The sequence below is a fragment of the Equus quagga genome, chromosome 5 (assembly GCF_021613505.1).
Source record: "Equus quagga isolate Etosha38 chromosome 5, UCLA_HA_Equagga_1.0, whole genome shotgun sequence".
NCBI lineage: Eukaryota > Metazoa > Chordata > Mammalia > Perissodactyla > Equidae > Equus > Equus quagga.
In genome coordinates, this window is record NC_060271.1 from 136,649,765 (window position 1) to 136,675,632 (window position 25,868).

The 25,868-nt window shown below is 48.9% G+C and overlaps 1 protein-coding gene across 2 annotated transcripts in view; it reads right to left on the reverse strand.

Annotated features, from left to right (window-relative positions):
* The window catches only part of COLEC11 (collectin subfamily member 11), a 36,603-nt gene extending 18,507 nt beyond the window's left edge, over positions 1-18,096 (reverse strand). Inside the window, exons 1-3 of one of the 2 annotated variants that reach the window (XM_046662324.1) lie at positions 17,937-18,096; positions 13,319-13,462; positions 3,693-3,764 (exon numbers count right to left, since the gene is read on the reverse strand). In XM_046662324.1, the coding sequence (XP_046518280.1) occupies positions 3,693-3,764; positions 13,319-13,436 (190 nt within the window). In that variant the 5' untranslated portion in view covers positions 13,437-13,462; positions 17,937-18,096. The remainder of the gene's footprint in view (positions 1-3,692; positions 3,765-13,318; positions 13,463-17,936) is intronic. The other variant, XM_046662325.1, reaches the window with a different exon arrangement.
* Between the last annotated feature and the right edge of the window lie 7,772 nt (positions 18,097-25,868).

Sequence of the window (25,868 nt, forward strand, 5' to 3'; positions counted from 1 at the left end):
CCATAACCTATAATCCAAAAATAATCCAGAAATATCTACAACTAATATTTTGGTTTCTTTCTTTCCCATCCTTTTTCTGTCCTTTGTAAACATTTTACTCAGATGTCTGCTCTTGTATCCTGTTTTATTCTCTTGCATTCTATCATGTCATGGCCAATCCTCTTCTTAAAGACTGCCTAAAAAAGGATATTTCCTGGATTTCTAACTGCTTCCACTATTCAATAATCCAAATAAATCCCACTTGCGTTAACTTGTTCTCTGTATTCTGCAAAGTAGCAAAAACCCCAAACCAAAGCTTCTCATTTTGTGAGTGACGACGCCAGCCCCCTAGAAAACCCGAAATCCCCCATCGACTCCCAGACTGGCGTGTTCGGACGGGAGCCGTCGTTAACGGGTTGCTGCTGAGATGGGACTGTAAACAGCCGGGTCCAGGCTCCTCTCTCCTGCCTTCAGCCTCCACAGGACTCCATTCTAGAACACACCGCCCCGGGGGGAATTTTAAGTTACTCGGGACATTAGGCAGCCGTTAAAATGACTTTATAGCATGGAGAATGCTTACACTAAAACTTGATGTTAAATTTAAGAAGTGGGATGAAAATTTATATATACAACATAATCACCACAAAGCAAAAAAAGGCACCAAAAAGGGAAGTAGACCAAAATAAGTGGTTATCTCTGCATGACCTTATTATGGATGATTTTTCTCACCACTTTTAGATATACAGTCATGTGACCCTTAACGACAGGGACACGTTCTGAGAAATGCATCGTTAGGCGATACCTTTGCTGTGTGAACATCATAGGATGTGCTTACACAAACCTAGACGGTATAGCCTACTACACACCCAGGCTGGATGGTACTGAGCTCATGGGACCACATTGTATATGCAGTCCGATGTTGACCGACATGTCGTTATGTGGCACAACACTGTATGTAAACGCTCTATCATGAGCATATGTTACTGTTATATGTTAGAAAAATCTGAAACAAGGCAGTTTCTTGATCCAGCTCAAATTCATCCCCTCATTGCCCAGCTTTCTGCCTGAATTTACCCTCACGTGTCCACACACCTGTCTCCTCCACTGGTCCGGGGCTCCAGGCTGCATTCCCTGGAACACCTAACAGCGCTCAATTAGTAGTTAAATGATGGGGAAAAGCAATATGGTAGGCTGCCTCAGTGCCCAGCACGTCCACTCTCATGGAGAGATTCAGAAGGTGTGATGAAAGCTTTTACAGTCGCTGGTGACTGCATTGCCTTTTCGAGAGTGAGAAGAAGAAGAATGGTGATGATAAGAAAGCCAGTGCGGATGATAACAGATGACAGAGATAGACAGCAGATAAGAGTCCATGTCAAGGTGAAATTAGGCATTTGCTGCCACTGGTGCACTGAGCTCAAACATCGTTACTTTGAAAAAACATCCATGAAATGGCATCAAGAAAATGAATGTGTGGCCACCTAGAACAGAGGAGATATTCACTTTCTAATTGTGAAATATGAAATCGTCCGCACAGGAAAACTGAGGAACATCCATTTTACTGCCATGTAAATTTCATAATTTATAGCTCAAAATAAAATAACACGATACAGCTCTAGCACTTTCAACTTTTATAAGTATAGTAATAAGGTAAAAATCATAAGCACTTTAGTCCTAAGATACTTTTAACCTAAGAACTTTATGAAGCAGTTACATCACTGTCTGCCCCACCCCATAGATAGGAAAACACCCTCAGAGCCACTGCCGGCCCTCTTGGTCCACTCTCCTCGTCATGGTGAGCTGTGCCAGCCACTGTCCTGCATACTGGGCGCTCCAGGCCGGGCCCAGCAGAGTGCCCGCCTCGCTCACCCCCGTGTTTCCCAGCAAACACGGATGGGACGTGAAAAATGCAAGAGGACTGCTTACTCAGAGTGGCAAGTGCAGGCACCAGGAGAAGAACCAAGTATTGATGGCCTTTTCTAAAGTTCATAATTCCACTCTGGCAACTTATTCTAGGGAAATATTCAGAGTTATGTACAGAAAATGCAAGCACAAAAGCATCTTACACATCAAGAAGAAAAAGAACCCAAACAGAGTTTTTAAAAGGACAGAAAAAGACAACCTCAAAAAGAAAAAAAAGACAGAAAAGAAATACAAATGACTTCTAAACACATGAAATAATGACCTACTTCATTCAGAATAAGAGAGGCAAAGTGAAACCATGCTGACGTGGCATTTCCCTGCTGTCAGACCAGCTCTCTAGGCTGGGGAGGGCCTCGGGGGACCACATTCTTGTGCACTGCCTGGGAGAGGGTAAATTGATTCAATCCTTTTGAAGGGCAACAGCTACCAAACTTTCAAAAACACGTGCATTTTGGTCTAGGAATTACACTGCTAGGAATTTATCTTCAAGCTATACTCCTACAGTAAAAATGACACATATAAGATTGTTCACTGCAGCAAACCCCTAGGAAAATGTAAATCTCAAGTAATAGGAGACCAGTTAGATAAAGCTTGATAGGTTCGTACCATGGAACAGCACTTCACTCAATAAGAGGGTGAGGAAAACTTCCGCATCCTCACATAGAATAAAGCCCAAGACACAGTGTTCCGTGAAAAGAGCAAAATGCACCATGATACGTATATCGTGCAACTGTTCATACGAAAGCGGGGAGGAAGAGAGTATAAATTTACTTGCTGTTCGTAAAGGATCTCTGTAAAGATAAATACACCTGACAGTGGTGTCGGCGGGGAGGGCACCCGGGAGGGTGGGACGGGAAGGAGACTGTTCACCGTGAATAGTTTCTGTACGTTTTGGACTTTGAGAATAGTTTGTTTATTTTTTTAATTAATTTTCTATGAATAAAGGAAAAAATAAGAAATAAAAATCAGTGCCTGGGGTTGATGGAGGGACCGACTGCAAAGGGTGGTGACAGAAACGCTCTGGCTCTTGACTGTGCCCAGGGTCCCCCAGGTGGACTCACACTCTTTCACTAACAAAGAAACAGGTTCAAAGTGATAAGGGTCCGTTAGCCACAAGTGGGGGAGCCACTGTATCCCCTAATGCTCCAACCAAGTCTGTGCGCACTCTCCTTGCACACCTCCATACTGTTTGCACACCCCCATACTGTTTGCACACCTCCATATCTGGTTCACGTACCTCCATATTGTTTGCACACGTCCACATTGTTCACACACCTCCATAACGGCACACCTCCCTACTGTTTGCACACCTCCATATTGTTTGCACACCTCTATAATTGTTTATACACCTCCATAGTTGTCTGCATAGCTTCATAGTTGCTTGCACACCTTCATAGTTGTTTGCACACCCTCACAATTGCACTTATACTTGTAACGCTCACAAATGATCTCCATTTTGCAGATGAGGCTGGTCAGGGGCCGAGCCAGCACTGAGTTTACACGAACGTACTCAGCCCGTTACACACTCCTCCCAGGAAATACTTAGCTGCTTGGAGCCAGGCAGGCTACAACCAAGGAGCACTGTGTAAGGAGCCCTCTCTGCACCTGGCTTCACTGACAGGCCTCCTGCCTTCCTGAGAGCTACACAGGAGTCGGATTCCTCTCGAATCCCCCGGCCCTCTTCTCCCCCGACAGCTCCTGCAGGAGCAGTGCACCAGCTGTGCCCTCGGGTGCAGAGCCCTGAGGCGCTGAGAGGGGCGAGCCCTGGGTGGGGCCTGAGGGGTGGCAAGTACCTTTTTCTCCCGTGGGGCCCACTCTTCCAGGCCGTCCTGGTGCGCCTTTGTCTCCCTTCTCTCCAGCATCCCCTGTGGAAGAAGTCACATGCATTTAGGACCTCGTTCTGAGCACAGGCTTCCAGTTGGTACGTGGAGGAGTAACAAGGAGAACGCTTCTCACCCTGTCAGTGCACCAGCCAGGCCCCTTGGCCTTCCTCTCCCCAGCCCTGGGCCCCCGGGGATTTCACCCCTTCCTCGGGACCCTCTCCCATCCCTTGACCTCTGCCGCAGAAGGCACTCAAGTCTCCCGGCCCCAGGTCTTTCTCAGGACTCTGCTTCCTTGCCCTACTTCCTCCCTCTGGGAGTGGATTTGTCCCTCTCTCCAGTTATCCTCAGGGCTTGCTCCCAGTCCGCCCTCTGGCGCCAGTGTTCCCCAAGACCCACTCTAACTACTCCACTGCCCTTCACCACCTGGATGTCAACATGAAGGGAGAAAGCATCTTAAGCCTCCTCCCACGGCCAAGCATCCCTCCCGGGCAGAGGGATGAGCGTCCCTGCTGGGCAGATGGCCAAGTGTCCCTCCTGGCCTCTCCCGCCCCTTGTCTGGCTGATACACTTGGGAAGAATAAACTCAGGTGCTCGCATCAGCATCCCCTCATCCCTTCAGCACAAGGTCCCCCAAGGGTGCACACTCCTGCTCGGGGCCAACCTAATGCTTTTTCCCCAGACATGAGTCTCTTCTGCAGACTCTCTTGGTTCTGGTGTTGACACATTGATTCTACCAGATTCTAAGCCCTCATCGGATACATTCAAGCATCTGCCCAGCTCCGTGAAATCCAGCCGGCTGCTTCCTCCCCATCCACATCCCTGCCTCAGGCGCGCCAGCACTTGGGGCATGCCCATCTGCTTCTCTGCAGCTTTGGAGCCAGATGGACCACTGAGCCTACCCTCAAACTGCTCGGTGCAGGAGACAGAGATGGGAAGAAACAGTGGAGACATCCTGTGAGAAGTGATACAGGGTGTGTGGCGAGAGCACAGAGCATGGAGGCCTGTGGGGAGATATGAAGGCCCCTCCCGGGCCCCTCCGCTCTAACCCACACCAAAATGATCTTCCTAAACACAAATCTGATTATGTCGTCTCCCTTCTCAAAAGACATGCAAAACCACCAATGGGCTAAATGTCATTATAAACAACGTCTGGTTTTAAGATCCTCCTCAACAGGCCTTCTCCTGGAGCCCAGGTCATTTCTCATGCTGTCCCTTCTGCCTCGCCTGCCCTGATCATCAGCCCACCTGTCCAGGCTTCACCTCCTCACCTGACCTCCAGGAAGCTTTTCCTGATTCCCTCTCTGGATCCCTCTTTTCTCCAGTGACTGGGACCCTCCTCCATATCGCAGTCATTTTCATATGGCCTCTTCTGCTTGACTGCTGTGCTGTTCCTCTGAGTGTGTGTGTGGATGCTGATGTGGGGCCAACGTACCTTCCCGGTTGTGCACACTGCCGGCCAACATTCAAGCAAACTTCAGTTCTCTATAATTCTCCATCACCCCTTCAGTTGGTGAGAGACTTAACTGACGTTACAGATTCCCCAATGAAACTCCTCAAACTGATAATCTGGCCTAAAGGAGGGACATTCCATTTAAACTTAAGTAAACAAAAAGAAAAGCAAAGTGAGTGCCAACAGAAACTAGAAGACAGAGCTGGCCCATCCCTGTCATCCCCGTGCCACAGCTGTGAGGGCTCCATCAAGCACCTGTTGAAGAGTGGGTTACCTCCCATGGGTTGACACACACACATGGCCCCTGAAACTCTGGGTGGTTCTCAATCTTTTTCTTATATTTTGAGAAGAAAGGAAATTACTACAATCGCAATACTTGGAGAAGCACTGATAGTCTAGCAAGAAATACCAACTAACAGAAGGCACTCACCATCAAGATTCAGCAGACATTTGAGGAGCACCAACAGCAGGAAAGAGAATAACGAGAGAGGACACAGAACTCACAGGGCAGCCAGAATCTGAGTCTGAAATAAGAGACTGAATATCCTCATAATGACAAGAGAGAAAACAAGAGTAACTGAAGAAGAACGAACTAGAGATCCTGTACACAAAATTAATTTTTAAAATAAATTGACCTATAGATAGGCTGAGTAACAGAATGATAAAAGCTAACGCATGAAACAAAAGAGTAGGGTGAAGATTTTTTTCACAGTGCAGCACTAAGAGATAAGGAACTTGAAAGTGTTGCTTGGTTTGAAGTTACCAAGTCGAGAGTGGAAGAAAAATCCCCCAAATTCCAATATTTATTTTATAAGAATTCCAGAAGGGGAGACTAGCCATTTGAAGCCTTAAAAGCTGTGAAGATTCAATAGCTGTGATTTCCCGGTCCTAAGGAAAGGCATGAAAGAACACAATGAAGGTGCCCACGGTGCACCACGCCGGAAAAATGAGGGGAAATAACTTAGATGTGTCAGACTGACATCGCAGAACATCAAGAATAAAGAGAAAATTCATAAGCTACCCAAGAGGAAAAAGAGCTTTTAAAGACTGCATGCATACAAATGAGAGTCGGATTGACATAAGAATTCTTATTAGCCACACGGGATACAAGAATAAAACAAGGCAAGAACTTCAACAAAAGAGCCATAATTTAGATTGAGAGATCAGAAGAGTCCTCTCCAATGAAGCGTCTTTTCACTGAGACCTGCTGAACAAGTAAAGATGTAGCCAGGCCAAGAGCAAGGAGAAAGTGCTCTGAGAAAGGGGGACCACACCAGCCCAGGGGAGGTAGAGAGACAGGAAGGGGCTGGTCCAAGCAAGCCCACAGGGGCCGGGAGAAGATGGCACTCAGACTTCATACCTAAGGACCATGGGAAGCCACCGACACACTCTTCGTAGGGAGATAACATGACCTGATCCATGCGTGGGGGAGAGCAGTAAGTATACTATTGCAATAGTCCAGGCTATAGGCAAGCGCCTATTCCTATCTATGTGCAGCAGTCTGCTCCCACAGCCCATCTCCCCCAGTGGACTGGAAGCTCCTTGAAGACAGGGTTCACATCTCGCCCAGCTCTGGCTCTCCCGGTGCACCTGGGAGAGGCCTTGACCATGCAAGTGCTCTGTCAATACTAGTAGAAAATTAACACTAAGCATACCTGCTGGCTGTTCTTTTGTTGGTTAAGATGATTCCTAGAGTTTACACATGGGATTCACTTATTTCCATAACTGAACCTCTCCCCAACATGTGAGGCAGGGATCATGCCCACTCTGTAGATGGAGACCCAGGCCAGGAGAAGCAGTGATGAGCCCAAGCTCGGCGGAGCCGCCACTCCAACTCCGGTCTTGACCACACCTCCCCAGGGCATTAAAACCCTAACTACAGTCCGACTAGGATAACCAGACCATCACTTAACCTGCACTGCCTACCCTACTTCACCCTCCTCTCAGACGGGAAAGCATAAGGACAGCACCTGCCATGACTCCTGCCCCGTCTCCACCTGCTGCCACCAGCCTGCCACCAGGCTGACCAAACAACTGGCCGTAGTTAGCATTCGAGGCACGGAAAGACCCTGAACAGCACCAAACATGACCATGTGCCCCAAGGTCTCCTTACTGAGGCAGGAAAGAGGAATGAGACGTTCCTAAGAACAATAAGACTTTGAAGAGTGGGACCCGTAGGTTTTCCTTACATCTCTCAGCTGGTCAAAAATGCTCTTAAACACTGTTCTTCCTAAGGATTCTGCTAAATGGATGTATGACGGTATCAGCATGGGGTCAATGCGTTCCAGCCAGTGTGGGGTGCAGGCACCCTGAACGCCCCATGGTTCCTGCAGTGGGGCATCCAGAGCCGAAGTCAGAAAGCCTGCTCACCACCTGGGCTATGACAACCCCAGCCTCCAGGTCCTCGCCTCTGATGAGGATGGAGTGACCTCTGTCTTGGAAAACACCAAGCTGGCTGTTGTTATAAAGTTAGCTGCTCTCCCTATCATTGCATCCCAATTTTGGAGAGGCAACGCCAAAGATGACAGAGACCCTCTCTGGCAGGATCGCCTCCTGGTCCCATTCTTTCCCAGTGACCTTGACCTCCCACTTGGAGACCAGTCCCAGACGTGCTTCTTCAGAACAAAGGCGGTTTTCAAGCACTGTTCACATTTGGCAGGGTTTGAAATGTTCACTGTTTGCTACTCCCAGGGGACATAAAGATCCATGGCCCCGCTGGTAATCACTCCCAGGCAGTATTTCTATAAACCTCTCCACTCAAAAATCATGTGCATTCCGTAATGTACGCCCGGGAGCACAGCAGCCTTTCCTACGTCCTTGTCTTCATCAGGTATCGGTTTGGGGCAGATTTACGACACAGAATTCTAAATGACAAGCTATTCCTCTACAAGGAGAGGCTAGCATTTCAACTGGCTAGCTCATTAATGAGCCGCTCTCTCCTCTCTCGAGGAAACACAGAACACATGGGTGGTACTGACTTCTTGCTTGCCTCCCTGCAAATCACCGCCAAGTCTATGAGCAAAATGCTCTCATCCAGATTTCATTTGGGGTGATTGTCGAGCCACGTCCATTAGTGCAGAGCTCAAGATACTTTGCTGACTCGCAGCTGGCTGAGGAGGTGCCATGGGTGTTCCTCAACTCTTGTGACACCTGCCTCCATGGCTGAACAAATCAGTCTGCGAGCAGATGTCACCCCTGCCCAGCACACGGATGCAAACGCCACAGCACGCAAGCACAGCGGGTGTCAGAGGGGAGAGACAGAGAGGCCAACGGCTCATTCTGCAGGAGAGGAGCCAGGCCCGGCAACGGCCCCTCTCATGAGAGAGACTCCCACACACACAGGCTTCACAATGTCGTTAAGCTAATTCAATAAAACCCGTAAGAACAACTATGCCCTTTCAAAATTTCTGAGCAGCCAGCTTGCTAACATAAATGTTTTCCTACCGACAATCAACTTTTTTAGCCACTAAGAAAAGACTGTTTTTCCCATCAAAAGGAGGTGTTATTCTCTTCAAATGCAAGGATAATGTGTTATTATTAGGCCTGTAATAGCAATAAATTTCATCTCAAGCACCAACACTGGTCAGTGGATACTGGCTGCCCAGAGTTGTGTTGAGAAAGACTCTAAAGCCCAGTCTGGATTCAGTAGAGGAAACACCAGAATCCACAGGGCACACGAGGAGGAGGCCTGTGTGCTGTATTCCCACAGACTGCATGCCACCTCCACATTCGGGTCTTTAAGGAGATGGGCAGGGGCCGGCCCAGTGGTGTAGTGGTTAAGTTCACACACTCTGCTTCAGCAGCCTGGACTTTGCGGGTTCAGATCCCAGACACAGACCTACACACTGCTCATCAAGCCATGCTGTGGCAGCGTCCCATACACAAAATAGAGAAAGATTGGCAACAGACGTTAGCTCAGGGCCAATCTTCCTTGCCAAAAAAAAACAAACAAACAAATAAAAAAGAAAGAAAGGAAGAAAGGAGATGGGTAATGGCTTCTTCCTCCCGGGCTGAGCCTGGCCCTCGTAGACCTCAATAATGTTTGTCTAATGAATGAATGGAGACCATTGACGTGCCTCTTTCATCTTAAGAGTGGAGCCTGTATTGTGTATTTTTATCTCCACCGACTAAGGCAATTCCCAACACGTTGGATGTAATAAATCCAGTCCCAGACCATTCTCGCTCATTCTGGTCGACTGTATGCCGGGTGTGAACTTCATCCTCTCCCTGCTTCTGTGTGTGGCCAGTGCACACTTAGTGATTGGTGAGCCACTGTCAAGGAGAGGAAAGCAGGCAGGGTCCCATCGTCACCGTGTGCCCCAAAGCTGCAGGTGACGGGTGAAGCCCACGCCACATACCCTGCGATGAAAAGTCACACTCTCTCCAACCCCTACTGAAAGAATGCGCAACAACCTAAGGATGGAAAAGGTCCTCGCATTTCCGCACGGTGGGTTCCCCTCCTCTCGCTAGGGGGCGTTGTATCGTGTGAGCATCGCAGGATGTCTGCGAGGGCGGAGACGGATCTGAGAACCCGGTTTTACAGGAAAGAGACTCCGCAGGAGCCAGGCGGCATTCATCCACGCCCCTACAAGGCCGAGCTGAGCAAGGCGGGCGCTGGGCCGACGCCCCTCAGGCCGCGCACAGAGGGCGCAGACCGAGCAGGGCCTCGCGGCAGCCGCTGCCCCACCAGCCCACACCGCCGACTGGCACGGGGGCGCAGATCCAAAGGCAGGGCTCTTCCCTGATACCAGTCTGTCCACTTGGTGGTGGGCAAAAGCCTGCATCCTCCTGAATTGTTATTGTCTGGAGGCTCCGGACTTGCTTTTTTACCCTAGATTTCTCTCCTGCACCCTCCCCCTGGCGCCCCATCTAAACAGAGGAACAAGAAAACTCCTCCTCTGAAGAAATGGGGCTCCCATCACAAAGAAGGAACCCACGTTGTCCCCACGTTTCTACGTCAAAACAGGACACCCCGTTCTCGCCACACACACAGAATGGCAATTACGTGAGGTGACAGACGTGTGATCATTTCACAATGGATTTGTATGTTCAGTCATCACGTCGTGCACCTTGAATATAAAGATATAGCGACTCCTTTGTCAATTATACCTCAATAAAGCTAGAAATAGAAGAGAACAAGACATCCAGATTTTAAGGGCTTTAATAAAGATATTAAGAAGTTTCGCTACTCGAACTGTCCCTTTAGTATTGAGAGGCTAGAGGGGACTAGACTTATGAAACAACACTGCCACCTGAATCCAGGGATCTAGAACGTGGGCTCTGTAGCACGTGGTCTGTATTTCGTCCGCAGCCTCAAAGCTTGCCACACAGCCTCCACATTCCTTGGGGCCGTGTGGCTCCTCTGTAAGTCCTGGGAGAGCAGGGGCCCGGCGGATCCACTGGGGCCTTCCCTCTAAAGCGCCTGTACCCAACCTGCTCAGAGCAGATGCTCAGTCAGTATGCATGAAGGACAAACAGAGTCATACCAAGTCAGCCCCTGGGGACCATGCTCTCTCCGGGCAATTTTGGTGGCTCATCTCTGACTACAACACCACGGTGTTCAGTGTTGGGAACTCACTGATAAGAAGAGATGCAGTGTCCCTGGGAGTGGACCACACCTCGGAGAGCAAAGAACCCAGTGGGCCTCCGCCAAGCACACCAACCAGAACAAGTTTGATGTCTGAGTTCAGCAGAAACAGTCACCGATGCAGATTTTGAAAAGCTTCTTCTCAGAAGTGCCCTCAAGATGTGCTTAACAACCCAGAGATAGCTGAATATCCATACTGTCCTAATTTTATATTTAAACTGTGAATATGCCAAACGGTAGAAAACCTGGACAGTTGCCTCTCTGAGCTTTTTTAGACACAACTATACACTCAGAGATAACCACCATTGTTAGTATATTTCCTTCTAGTTTTTTTCTCTGTTTCTATGTATTTGTATGTTTTTAAAGGAATTACAGAGACTGAAGTTTTGTATTAGCTTTAGAACATACTGAATCTTTCTGTAACGACAAATATACATTTAAACCGCTCTCTGATATCTCCTCCCTCCGTGTGCTTCCCAGGTTATGGGAGATTTCTAGAGTCAGGAGCTGTGTGCTTAGGACGCCCACGTGATTTTAGGAGCAGCAAACGAATGGCTGTCTGGACTGAACGACCAACCTTCTTAACCTGCAAGCATGTGCTCCAGAAACATAGCCGCCATTTAATCCTCACAGAACGCTGAGGCTGTGTCATTTCCCACGTTGACGGATGGAGAGACCGAGGTTGGGGAGGACAGGCAACTTGTCACACACGTGGCTTGCACGTGCTGAACTCAGACCACTGTACCTCAAAGGCTGCGCCTTTGCACTACCTGCATCACCTTAGAAAGAGGGGCCGCACAGGCACACGAAGGCAGAACAACATCCCTGGGCCCAGGACAGACGGGCGGTTCCCCATCCAGCACTTCTGAAAAGCATCTAGAGAGATTTTCACTGACAGAATAGATGAGAACTATGCACGGAAGCCTGGGCCCACCCCAGTGCCCCCATCACGCAGGGGCCACAGACACTTCAGGGTGTCCCCTCCCAGATGCCAGAGTGGAAGGCAATGTTCAGGACCCCAGGGGGTCCACCCACGTCCAGGTGGGGAAGCAAATTCCACAGTGGAAAGTCCTGCTCTCTCTCCCACAGCCACATTTTCAAATTCAAAACTCAAGGCCCCGCTCACAAACCCACAGCAGATCACTACAAAGCCCGGGGCCAGCATCCCTCTTTCATCAAAACTTTGAGCGAGTGGCACAAGTCAGACAGTTTGAGCTTCTTCCAACATAATTAAAAGTTTTTAAAGAGGGTCAACACACTTCTCATAATTAAAACCACGCAGCCAGGAGGCCGTTTGGGCCGCAGGATTGTGTTCTTGGCTTCCACACAGCAGAGTGACAGCAGTCCCAAAAGACCTTCCCCAGTAGGGCTGCCCTCTTGAAGACTCTCCTGGCCATCAGCACTGACTTTCCTGATGACAGTCCTAACGCTGGCTGCCCTGATCACCCCAGAGGTGGCCTGCAGGGACCAGCGCGCCCCTGAGACAGCGCTGGCCGCCCTGTGCTCCTGCTCACCAAGGACACTGGCCTCGGCTGCCCTTGGCTGAAGCCTGCTGCCTCTGTGCCCACAAGGGCCTGATCCCCAGATGACCGGCTCTGTCATTGGCAGAAGTCATTCTCACCATGGTCAACAGTGCCTAAATGTGAGTCTGCTTTTCTCCAACATCTCCATAAGGACAGCCTGCAGCTTCTCACAAAAGGCCCACTTGGCAGAGTCCAGGCTGGAGGGGCAGCCCACATGGGGAGGGGAGGGACAGAATGGACTTTGGGGATGCAGGAGGCAATGTATGCTGAGTCCTGGGCTGGCCCCTCTGCATCCCTGCCTTCCTGCTGTTAGGAGCACATGGTGGAGGTGCCCCATCCCTGTCTTGAAATTCTTTATAACTTTGAACAAGGGGCCCACATTTCATTTTGCACTGGGCCCCTGGACTAACGGAGCTGGTCCTGCTTAGAAATCACAAGATCTGGAATCTCTTGCCTGTGGTTTATAGAACCAATGACTTTCTCAGGTGAAGAACCCACTCTGAGCGCTCAGACACTTTATAGACGAAGCAACAAGAGAAAAGGTACTTTGGGTTTTAGAAGAAGGAATAAAGAACTTTCAGGAACCAGCACAGGAGTGCAGTCTTCAGAGCTGTGTGACCTAATTTGCAAACTGCTAAGTTTCCCTGAGCCTCGAATGTCCTCATCTGCAAATGGACCAGATGAGATCGCCTCATCCTGTGGGTCACTCGAGGTGACCCAGTCAGTGCTGGAACAAATGTCAGTTGCCTTTACAGGGTCCTAGCAGAGAGGATGAGCTGTAAACGAATGGCTAGCTTCAGGATTACAGGATTCCTCTGCCAAAGGGAGTGTACACACCATGTAGTCCAACCCTTGATTGTACAGATGGGGAAACTGAGGCCCGCCGAGGAGGCAGCTTTGCCCCAGGTCAGACCCTGAGCTGGCACTGGGACTCGGGACTTGGGACCACCCCTGTGTCAGCCACACACGGGCTCCCTGCCCACCCGCCGGCCACTGCTGGGAGGCCCTGGCCAAGGAGGCCCGAGTAGGAGGTTACCTTTGAGGCCTGGAACGAGGATCTGCACGGAGCAGGCGTCGTCCGCCGGCTGCTGAGGACATCCAGCTGGGAGCAGAGACAGGAAGGCCAGGCTAATGAGAGCCAGACCTCTCTTCATAATGAGCACTCGCAGGACACTGACTCCTGAATGAAGGAAGGAATAAACAGTGACAGGAATTCCAAAACTGGCGACAGCGAGTGACAGTGTGCAGGCCACAGCTGGGCTCACGGCCACCCCTCTGTGGGGCCGGGGCTCTTGGTAGCATTGTGGAACCTCTCCCATCGATTTGGTGTCTCTCTCACTCTTTCTCCCTCACTCACTCGTGTGCCTACTTAAACCTGCCCCGAGAAGTTTCTGTGGCCGGCTGAGACGATGACCACCACCTCGTGAAGCGTTAGTCCAGATTCTCTTCTACTGCTTTATCACTAGTGTTTAATACACACAAAGGCGTGTTTATAGTTATAGGAAAACTGTGACGCTCAGCCACAAAACACATGTTGGAGAGCCAGACAGCTTCACAAGTCAGGCCTTGCCCAGTGCTGCAGTCCCGGGGGGCCGTTCCCACCCCCCCCCCCCCCCCCAGGAGGATCCGCTCTCCCAACTGTGAACTTACCATTCTCTCACTGTTTCTGAAATAGCATCACGACACATGGATGTATTCTTAAACCTTATAAGAGAGTATATCACACTGTGTGTAGTCTTCTGTGACTTACCTTCTGCTCCAGGAGCCACCCACACTGCTACGTGCTGCTGTAGCTTATTGATTATCTAATTCCATTAATACAGAGAGCACCAGTGTGGGATGGGGTAGGAGTTGGAAGGGACAGGAGGACACAGCCAGTCCTACATCACAGTGGGGAGCAGGCACACTGATTCTCCCCCCACGGGCCAGTGAGGGAGTCTTGGCAGCAGCACGCAGAGCCCTGCCACATGGGACTTAGATGTCTGTCTATGGCATAGTGGATGGCATAGAGTTTGGGGACAGCTGTTCATCTGGCTGTACCAATGTCCTGGCCAAATCGCATCTCCTTTATCAGCCTGTTTCCTTATCTTAAAGTGGAGGTGAGACCCCTAGGGTTATTCTGAGGAAGAACAGTGCTGATGCACAGAGCTGGGCACACTGCCTGGCTCGTGGCAAGTACTCACTCAATGACAGCTTTCATGTTACTGTTATCACACATTGTGGGGTGGCCCCACGGCCAGCAACAGCTCCCAGACAAAGGAAAGAGCGGGAGTTGGAGTTTCTAAACTGAGAGTGTTCTGTACTCCCTGTAAAGTGCCTGTGCTTTAGCCAAGTCGGCCATGAAACGGGCACAGGTGAAAACCATTTGCATTCTGTGACATCCTGTAGTGAGGACCTGGCTTCCCGATGTGTGGTCATGGAACAGACACTGTGAAGGGCGAGGGATGAAGACAAATGTCCACTGGACTTGGGAAAAATACAACACCCATATGATACCCCACAGAGATAGCACATCTCTCATGGCAGAGACCAGGAAACCAAAGGTAAGAGAAATTAAGTAATTGCCCAGCATTTACAACTAGTAAGTGGTGACGATGGGCTTGAAACCTGGGTCTCCTACTGCTGTTGACTTCTTTCTTCGTTCTGCCCAACTGTCAGTTTCTCATGCATCAAAGCAAGAGCTCATCCTCCTCCTTAAATCACAATGGTAATGGGCTTTTATTTTATTTTGTATTATTGTATGTTTGGTGGAGAGAAAAGCAGCCAATATTTACCGCATCACAAATGTGGACACTTATATGTAATTCCCCAAACCCCTTGTGAAATATATGGTCCCTCATGTAAAGATGATGAAATGAAGCAGCAAGAGGTTGCATGGCCAGCCACACAGCACAGCTGGACCGTCAAACATGCTCTGGCGCCAACCCACCTCTTCACACCGCCGGTGCCTCTCCCCACCCCTGCCTGCCGGCGCTCACACAAATATTAGAACTATAAGGAAAAGGAAAAGGACGCGCAAATTTGCCCACATTCCAGGGCCCCAGGGAGGAGCTGTGCCCCTTTTATTCTCCTTTGTCGTCTCCGCTGTGGGTCCACGTGCGAGTAATCTGTACTGGAAGCAGGCAGACGTATGCGCCACAGTCCATACATCGCACAGAGCCCCGAGCACTCAGGGCCTGGAGTTTGGCGGCACTAAACTGACTGAGCGAACAAAAGAACGAGCGAGGGGCCGGCCCCTGGCCAAGTGGTTAGGTTCACGTGCTCCGGTTCAGTGGCCCAGGGTTTCGCCGGTTAGGATCCTGGCTGTGGACATGGTGCCACTCATCGAGCCATGCTGAGGTGGTGTCCCACATAACACTAGACCTAAAACTAGGATATACAACTATGTACTGGGGGTCTTTGGGGAGAAGAAGAAAAAGAAAAGGGAACTAGTGAAGGAATGAATGGACCGAGGGCCACAACATGCCGCAGGCGGCATTCGATGCTCTTCTCCTGCTCATCGTTCTTCCATGTTCTAGAGTGTTTGCCATGCCTGATGTCCACACGGCATTCCCAGGGCCAGCTCGTTGACACGTGACCTGTGCAGATCCACGGGGGAGGGGCACACGCAGAGGGCCCTGCAATGGGATTAGTGTGCCCCTGTCGCTGTCCTGGAATCCCTAGGTTTTGGAACAAAGGGGCACCTCAAAGTTTGCAGCCACTAAACTGATCACTGTCTTGTGTTCTTAACCCTAATGAACTTAGCTGCTGCTTTAGCAGGAAATATTTTGGTTCTTTCCAGGATATAGCTCTTAAAAGCAATGATAATGTTGTATGTCAATTACATCTCAATTTTAAAAGTCACAACAAACACCTACTTTTGTGCTCAGGCAAATGGATACTTGCTTTTTGGTATTTGTTGGACGCAAACTGACTGGATTTTTAAATGTCTCAGGTGTCAGAAGCTAACAAGGGAACTCCTCTCTAGCTAGAAACCACTGTGTCAAGAGACAGCCACGTCGCTTAGCAAGACTTAACGCTCTCACACTGCGGAAGCCTCAAGAGCAGCTTCAGGAGGATCAGTTACAAGAGGAGGCGACAGTGAGAGGAAAACCCAGAATAAGCCGAAGCTGCTGTTCCTCACTCACTCCTTCACTGGTTCTCTGACTCGGCCACCCATTCGCACACCTATGCCCACCCCCTGCCCAGGCCCCTCTCGGCCCGCCCTGAGGCGCCCGCTCCCAGTCCAGCTCAATGGGTCCTGGCTGCAGAAATCAGGGCGCCAGGCCCTGGGTGACAGCCTCCTCGTCCCAGAGCCCCGGCTCTTTCCTGCCCTCTTAGAAGAGGAATTTCATTTCATAAACGAAGAAGCCACAGCCCCCCAGACCTCTTAAAGAACAACATCCTTATCTCTGGGCCAGGGCCCAGGAGGCTCGGAGCCCTCTCCGTCAAGGAGGTTGGCTTTTCAGAGGGGAAAGGGGATTCAATTTGGAATTCTTAGCAGAGATACATTATAAGAATACAATAGCAAATGAAGAAAAATGTGGCTTAATTTGCCAAACATACAACTGTACATTTTCATTAAATATCTAGAGTGGGGCCCAGCATCTCACAGCCACCGCGAATAACTGGAGAGAGCCGCACCCCAGAAGCATGAGGGAGCCCGGGGCTCACTGGCCAACCCCCCCCCCTACCCCCCCCCCCCCCCGCCGCTGTGTGGCTTCCTACAGTGACTGTGGGCCTCCCCAGTGGCCACAGCACTGACAGATTTCCACCCCAATGGCACACATTTTTCCTTCTTTTTATCAAGACCACAAAGTAAGAAAAGGCCTTTTCCTTGTTATTTTATCCTAGCTTGATGCAAATCATCTGTCTGCTCTCTTATTTAGTACATAGACTTTTCAAAATTGTAAATGAAATCAAATAGCTGTGAAAGTTGGGGGCACTGCTCGCCTCCACCAGGCAAAGTGTTTCCCACCAAATCAGAAATCCAGTTATACCATGAAACGGCTTTAACACTTTATCTTTTAAACTCAGAGCTACTACCTAACTTCAGCCCAGCAGGGCAGCCAGTTCTAAGGGCCAGGGATCAAGGCAGGAAGGGTCGCCCTGTGACACTTCTGTCTCATCCAGTTTGGGAGACTAGATGCCCCTACTCTGTGTAAGATGACCCCATTTGCCCTTGAAAGTTGTCTTCTCAAGTCCCACCTTCCCCCACACCTGACATTCCCAGCACTGAGCCCAAAACAGAGCGACTGGTCACTGACCACAGATCACCGCTGTCATCCACGTGGCCCATCTGCAGGTGGTCAATGAGGACAGATCACCGCTGTCGTCCATGTGGCCCATCTGCAGGTGGTCAACAAGCCGACCTGACCCTGCCCTGGCTGCTCAGACAGTTGGTTGGTTCTGTGGCCTCTTCTTACACTAGGACTGGGAATTAGGAAAGGAATTGCTTCACCTCTGTGAATCTGTGTAAACCGCAGAGGGCTTGACTCAATCGTCTAGTAACTGACAGATCTAAGCCTGCTCCTCAGTCGACTCCAGGAAGTTTCCACCATGAACTACTGACTTAACCAAACCTTGGAATTCTGGTGCCTGATTTACTTGACAGACTCGAGACTCTGGCCAGATCTAGGAACAGATTCCCAGCTCCGCTTCAACCCAGTTCCTACCTCTGGCTCTGTCTGGAATCTCGCCTTCCTGTCTCAGTGTCTTCCCGCTGGGGAACCGCCGTCCTGCTCTCCAGGGCTGCAGCCAACGGCAGTGTCCCTGACCTGCAGTGCACACTAGGCACAGGGGGCGTCCTGACCGTCGGGAGCCCGTGGGGACACTGCACCCGGGAGCCTCATGGCTGCTATTTACAGAGACGGACGCAGCGCACACACGAGCAGGCATGGGCCTGGGCCGTCAGACGGCCCAGCAAATCAGGCCGGGAGGCTGCTGTGTTATCTGCAAACCGCTTCCTGTTTGAAATCCTCAGCTGTCCTGAGAGGGTGGTGGGAGAGTGTGGGAACGCTGGAAACATCCGTGATGTCAGGGCTCTCCCAGGAAGGGAGGCGTGTGGGGCCCTCCTCAAGAGGCCCCTTCTAACTCCTCACCCCCAACACCCCAATTCCATCTCCTTTTCATCCTGTCTCTTCTTTATATCTTTTCTGTTCTTCTCTTTTTCTTTTTTTGAAAAAATAAGCATGAGTATTGTAGAAAGTCAGGAAAGTATAAAGAAGAGTGATAATTATCACCTGGAATCACACCAGTTGGTGCTAAATACGGCTGACATGTCTCTTCATTTCTTCCGTCCGGGGTTTCAGTTCAAAAGCGTTGAGTGCATGTCCAATGCCTGTGGAGACCCAACCCACGGTGAGACCCCAAACTCACGCCACTCACTGAAGTTTCATTCAAAGACAACACACGCCCAAACACATCTCTGTGATGGGCTGGGTGGATCCAGCCTCCGAGGAGCCCAACTCTGATACAATTGGGGGGGGGGGGGGGTGGAACAGGACTTCTTTAAGAAAAAGATATATATAAAATTATGATCATAAAATGTTAGGTTCAAAGGTGAATATTTATTTAGACTGAAAAGAGAAGTCATAACAAATCACATGTGTAAAAACTGACAAATTCCACACACATCACAAAATCCATGAAAAAGAATGGATTGTTTATTAAACTGTCTGACCGCATAAATAAATTTGACAACTTAGACGAAATGGACCACTTCCTGGGGAAACACAAACTACCACAATGGACCCAACATGAAATAGAGAATTGAACAGCCCCGTAACAGTTAAGGGACTTGAATGTGTGATTTAAAAACTCCCAAAAAGGAAATCTCCAGGCCAGATGGTTTCACAGGAGAACTTTACCAAACGTTTAAAGAAAAATTAACACCAATTCTCACACACTTCTCCCAGAAAACAGAAGAGGAGGAGTACTTACCAATTCATTTTATGAAGCTGGTGTTACCCTGATACCAGAACCAGACAAAGACAGTACGAAAAAAGGAAAACTATAGACCAATAACCCTCATGAATACAGATGCAAAAATCTTTAACAAAATGTTAGCAAAATAGAATTCAGTAATATGTAAAAAGATTTATAAACTGTCACCGAGTGGTGTATTTCAGGAATGCAAGGATGGGTCAATATTCAAAAACAATCAACGTTATCCACCATACTAACGAGCTAACAGAGAAAAATCACATGATCATATCAACTGATGCAGAAAAGGCATTTGACATAATTCAATCCCCTTTCATGATAAAAACTCTCAGAAAAATAGAAATAGAGGGGGAACTTCCTCAACTTGATTTTTAAAAACCTACACTAACATCATGCTTAGGGGCAAGACTGACGGTCTTCCTCCCAGGATAAGGACAAGGCAGGACGTCCACTCTCACCACTCTTACTCACCATCACGCTGCACGGTCCAGCCCGTGCAAAGGGCACATAGATCAGAAAGGAGAAAATGCAAGAGTGCCTGTTGCAGAGGACATGACTGTCTGCTTAGAAAATCCCAGGAGTCTATAAAAAACTCCTAGAACTATTAAACGAATTCAGCAAGGCCTCAGAATACAGGTTAAACATACAAAACTCAATTGTATTTCTATAAGCTGGCAATGAACATGGAGACATTGACATTCAAAACAATTACCATTCACAACCCCTCAAAAAAATGGAATACTTGGGTGTAAATCTAACAAACATGCATAGGGCCTATGTGCTGGAACACAAAACACTGATGAGAAAAGCCCAGATCTAAGCAATTCGAGAGACATGTGTTCACGGATTGGAAGGCTCAACATAGTGAAGACGTCAGTTCCTCCCAAATTGATCTGCAAGCTTAACACAATTCCTGTTAAAATCGCAGCAAGAATTTTTGTAGATATAGATAAGATTATTCTAAACTTTATATGAAAAGGCAAAGGAAACAGAATAGCTAAAACAATTTTGAAAAAGAATAAAGCAGGAAGACTGAAACCACCCAATTTCAAGATTTATTTATTACACAACAAACAGAACAGGGAACTCACACAAATATACCCAACAAATTTTTTTAAAGTCTTTTTATTGCGGTAAAATACACATAACATGAAATTCACCATCTTAATCATCTTTGTGTGGAGGGGGCTTTTTTTCTTTTTTGTTGAGGAAGATTGGCGCTGAGCTAACATCTGTTGCCAATCTTCCTCTTTGTTGAGGAAGATTGTTGCTGAGCTAACATCTGTGCCAGTCTCCCTCTATTTTGTATGTGGGACACAGCCACAGCATAGCTTGATGAGCAGTGCATAGGTCCTCATCCAGGATCCAAACTTGTGAACCCCAGGCCACCGAAGGGGAGCACGCAAAGTTAACCACTACACCACCAGGCGAGCCCCATCTTAATCATCTTTAAGTATACACTTAAGTGGTATTAAATGCATTGATAATATCATGTGACCATCACCACCATCTGTCTCCATGATTCTTTCCATTTTGTAAAACTGAACCTCTGTCCTCGTTAAAGGCTAACTCCCGGGGCTGGCCCCATGGCCGAGTGGTTAAGTTCACATGCTCCGCTGCAGGCGGCCCAGTGTTTCACTGGTTCGAATCCTGGGCGCGGACATGGCACTGCTCATCAAACCACGCTGAGGCAGCGTCCCACATGCCACAACTAGAAGGACCCACAACGAAGAATATGCAACTATGTACCAGGGGGCTTTGGGGAGAAAAAGAAAAAAAAATTTAAAAATTAAAAAAAATAAAAGGCTAACTCCCCATCAGCCCCCACCTCAGCCCCTGGCAACCGCCATTCGACCTCCTGTCTCTATGACTTTGACTACTCTATGTATCTCATGTAAGTGGAACCATATAGTATTTGTCTTTTTGTGACTAGCTTATTTCACTTGGCATAATGTCTTTGTTTGCTGAGGAAGATTCACCCTGAGCTAACATATGTGCCAATCTTCCTCTACTTTGTATGTGGGTCACCATCATAGCATGGCTGATGATTGGTGTAGGTCCGTGCCCAGGATCTGAACCCAGGCCACTGAAGCAGAGCACGCTGAACTTAAGCACTACAACGCAGGGCCAGCCCTCACTTAGCACAATGTCTTCCATTAATGTCTTCAAGTTTCACCCATGTTGTAGCATGTGACAGGATTTCATTCCTTTCTAAAGCCGAATAATAGTCTATTGTGTGGATACATCCCATTTTGTTTATCCATTCCTCTGTTGATGGACACTTGGGTTGCTTCCACCCTTTTGCTATTAAGAATACTGCTATGGGGGCCAGCTCCGTGGCTGAGTGGTTAAGTTTGCGCACTCCGCTGCAGCAGCCCAGGGTTCGGATCCTGGGCGCGGACATGGCACTGCTCGTTAGGCCACGTTGAGGAAGGGTCCCACATCCCACAACTAGAAGGACCTGCAACTAAGATATACAATTATGTACCGGGGCGGGGGGGGGGGGTTGGGGGGGAAAAAAAAAAAAAAAAAAAAAGAATACTGCTATGAACATGAGTGTACAAATATTTCAGTTCTTGGTATACACCAGAAGCAGAATTGCTGGACCATATAGTAATTCATTCTATTGTTAACTTTTTGAGGAATTGCCACACTGTTTTCCATAGTGGCTGTACCATTTCACTTTCTCTCCAACAGGGCACAAGGGTCCCAATTTCTCCACATCCTCCCCAGCACTTGTTATTTTCTGGGGTTTTTTGATAGTAGCCATCCTAAGGGGTGTGAGGTGGTATCTGACAGTGGTTTTAATTTGCATTTCCCTAATGATCAGCAATGTTGAGCATCTTCTCATGGGTTTACTGGCCTACAGCCGATTTTTGACAAAGGTGCAAAAGCAACTCAGTGGAGGGAAGACAGCCTTTCAACATCTGGTGCTGCCGCAAGTGGACATCCAGAGGCAGCGAGATGAGCCCTGACCCAAGTCTCACACCTGATACAAATAGTGACTCAAAACAGATCACGGACGTAAACGAAAACATAAAATTATAAAACTTTTAGGAGAAAAATCTTCAGGGTCTAGGGCTAGACAAACAGATATAGCACCACAAGTACAATCCACAAACGCAAAACTGATAAACTGGACTTCATCAATATTAAAAGCGTTGGCTGTGGCGCCGGCCCTGTGGGGTCATGGTTGAGTTCGGTGCTCTCTGCTTCTGCGGCCCGGGTTCATGGGTTTGAATCCCAGGCACGGACCTGCGCCACTTCTCAGTTGTGCTGAGACGGTGCCCCGCACACAAAGTGGAGGAAGATTGGCACAGATGTTAGCTCAAGGCTAATATTCCTCAGGGAAAAAAAAAAGTTTGCTGTGAAAGCCCTATTAATATGCAAAAATAAGCCATAAGAGGGGAGAAAACATTCACGAACCATCTATCTGTCAAAGGTCTTTTATCGAGAATATACAAAGAACTCTCAAAACTCAACAGTAAAATAACAATCCATTAGAAAATGGGCATAAACAAGAAGAGATATTTCAACTAGGAGGATGTACAGATGGCAAATAAGCACATGAAAAGATGTTACAGGGGCCGGCCCAGTGGTGCAGCAGTTAAGTGCGCACATTCCGCTTCTCGGTGGCCCGGAGTTCACTGGTTCGGATCCCAGGTGCGGACACGGCACCACTTGGCACACTATGCTGTGGCAGGCGTCCCACGTATAAAGTAGAGGAAGATGGGCACGGATGTTAGCTCAGGGCCAGTCTCCGCCAGCAAAAAGAGGAGGACTGGCATTAGTTAGCTCAGGGCTAATCTTCCTCAAAAAAAAGATGTTCCACATCGTTAGCCATTAGGGAAACACAAATTAAACCCACAATGAGCTATCACCACACACCTATCAGAACGGCTGAAATTAAAAATAGTGACATTACCAACTGCTGGCGAGGATGCGGAGAAACTGGATCCCTCACGTACACTGCTGGTGGGCATGTAAAACGGGATAGCTGCTCCGGAAAACAGTTTGGCAGTTTCTTTAAAAACGAAACATGTAACTACCATGTGACCCAGCAATTCGCTCCCGGGCATTTATCCCTAGAAAACGAAGACTTAGATTCACACAGAAACCTGAGCACACGGGAAGGTTTCTAGTGGCTGTGTTCATAACAGCCCCAAACGGAAAACAGCTCAGGTGCCTTTCCATGCGTGAATGGTCACACGAACACCACAGACACTACTCAGCAACCAAAGGAACAAGCCATGACACGGCCACAACTGGACGGCCCTCCAGGGACTTTGAGCGAAAGTAGCCAATCCCACAAAGGCTCCTGACTGTCTGCCTCCATTTTCACAATGTTACTGCAACGACAAAACCACAAAATGAACAGACTAGTGTCGCCAGGGGTTGAGGAGAAGTGGGCGAGGGAAGTGGGTGTGGCGATGAGAGGACCATAAAGGACAACATCCTGTAACTTGGCACAAAAAGTCACTATCCTAGTGAGGACGCTGTACTGCAGTTTCCTAAGACGTCATCATTGGGGAAACCAGGTACCCAGGCTCGCTCTCTACGATTTCGCACAACTGCATGTGAACCTACAATTATCTCAAAATAAGAAGCTTAATTTAAAAACAGCTGCCTGACACTCCCTCATATTTCTTTCTTTTGTTTTATATTATTTGGCTCCTCCCATGAAAATAATTTTCTATAGAAAGAATAGACGATAACTCAGTATTTTCCCTAGCATGGTTATTTGAATTCTTCATTGGTAGCTTTACAAACGTTTATTTCAGCTCCATAAGCCACTGTTGCCATGCCACGTGTGTTTTCAGGATGGTGGTCACATTTGGAAGCACCTCCATCAGACTTCTTTCACATACGAGGTGTTCAGTTTCCGGCATTTTAAGCTTGTTTGTTTCGTGCAGAGAGCAATCGGACTCTTTGAATCGACGACACCACTGTCCAGTCTGTAATCGATGACCTCTTTAGACAAGGAAATCACTGCAAACCACTGAACCAACTTAAATCCAAGACAGTACGATCCCCGCTGAACTCAGCCTTGCCCCCGCTCCTGCTCGGGGGACATCTGGCAGTGTTCTGGAGATATTCTGAGTTGTCACACTGTGGGCGGGTGGCGGGGGCAGGGATGCCACTAAACATCCTACAAAGCACAGGACAGTCCCCACCACAGAGAATAATCAAGACCCAGATGCCAAGAGTGCTGAGGTGGGAGCCCTTAGCCGGATGCCAGAGATGCCCATTGCGACTCCAGCACCCCTGGACAGGAGGACAGCGACAGCGCAGCCACGTCATGCCCACGCAGCCCCTTCGCATGAATTTAATGCAAACTGGGATGAAGGTCCAGCACCCAGGTGTCAGCTAGGATCACTGCCCTTCACTAACGAGGTCCTCTCCACTACCCCTGGGAGCAAGGCATTACTGCTCCACTCAGAGCTCAAGAGACGGGGCCGAGAATGGGAGCACTTGCGCCAGGCCACACATCGCTGGGGTCGTGCCGGCCGCAGTCCACCTAGGTAAGCTGTCTCACCACAGCCGTGCTTTGCAGACCACGTGGGAAGGCAGCCAGCACTCAAGGAGCCCGTCCCACGGCCACACCTCCCTCCTACCCGCCTCGCTGCTGTTGCACAACTGACACGGGGCACTTTCCTTTTGTTTTGTGTCCTGAAATGTTAAGGGCTTTTTTTGGAAAAGTACCAACAATCTGAGAATTACTCTCAGTTACAAAAATAAGTGATAATATTAAACTTGCCTATTTCAGGTAGGTTGTAAATTAGAGAGTTTTTTTTTTTCCTGAGGAAGATTAGCCCTGAGCTAACATCTGCCGCCAATCCTCCTCTTTTTGCTGAGGAAGACTGGCCCTGAGCTGACATCTGTGCCCATCTTCCTCCACTTTATATGTGGGACGCCTACCACACATGGCTTGCCAAGTGGTGCCATGTCCGCACCCGGGATCCGAACCGGCGAACCCTGGGGCCGCCGAAGCAGAATGTGCGCACTTAACCGCTGAGCCACCAGGCCAGCCCCTAGAGCCATTTTTAGATTATGTATCATGTTTACACCAAAAAGTCATCAGAAATCACTGGGTTCTTCTCCTCTGAGGCCTTCTCTGTCGTCCCTTCTTCCCACTTTTTCTCCTTCCCTTCAGCTTTTTCTTGAAGCACTGAAGTCACGGCCCTTGGGAACAACCTTTTCCCTCATGAACTCTGACCCTCTCAAATAGCCTGGCCACATCCAGTGGGTCGGGACGAGAATCTGGCACCCCTCCCAATTAATATTTACATTTCTCAGAGATAACTGAGAAATCTGGACACAAGAGCCAGATCCAGCCCGTTTGTCTCTGGATGGGAATGTTCACTGGAGGTCGCACAGTCATGTAGCCGTATCTCTGGGACACTTTGTCCGTAAGGACATTAACCGTGGGCGCCCCTCCCTCCCCGTGACTGAAGCCTTCATTTCTCCAGAGTTCCCTGGAAGCGCAGAGCAACCCTAGCTCCCCCTCCCCAACACTGCGGGACTGACTTATCCCATCCTCTCCAAGGACACTTCTCTCTGCCTGGCCATTCGTGGACACACACCCAGATGGCCCCAGAGTACAGGCGTCGCTGCCACAGCACTCGAAATCTGGAGACACAGCACTCGAAATCTGGAGACAC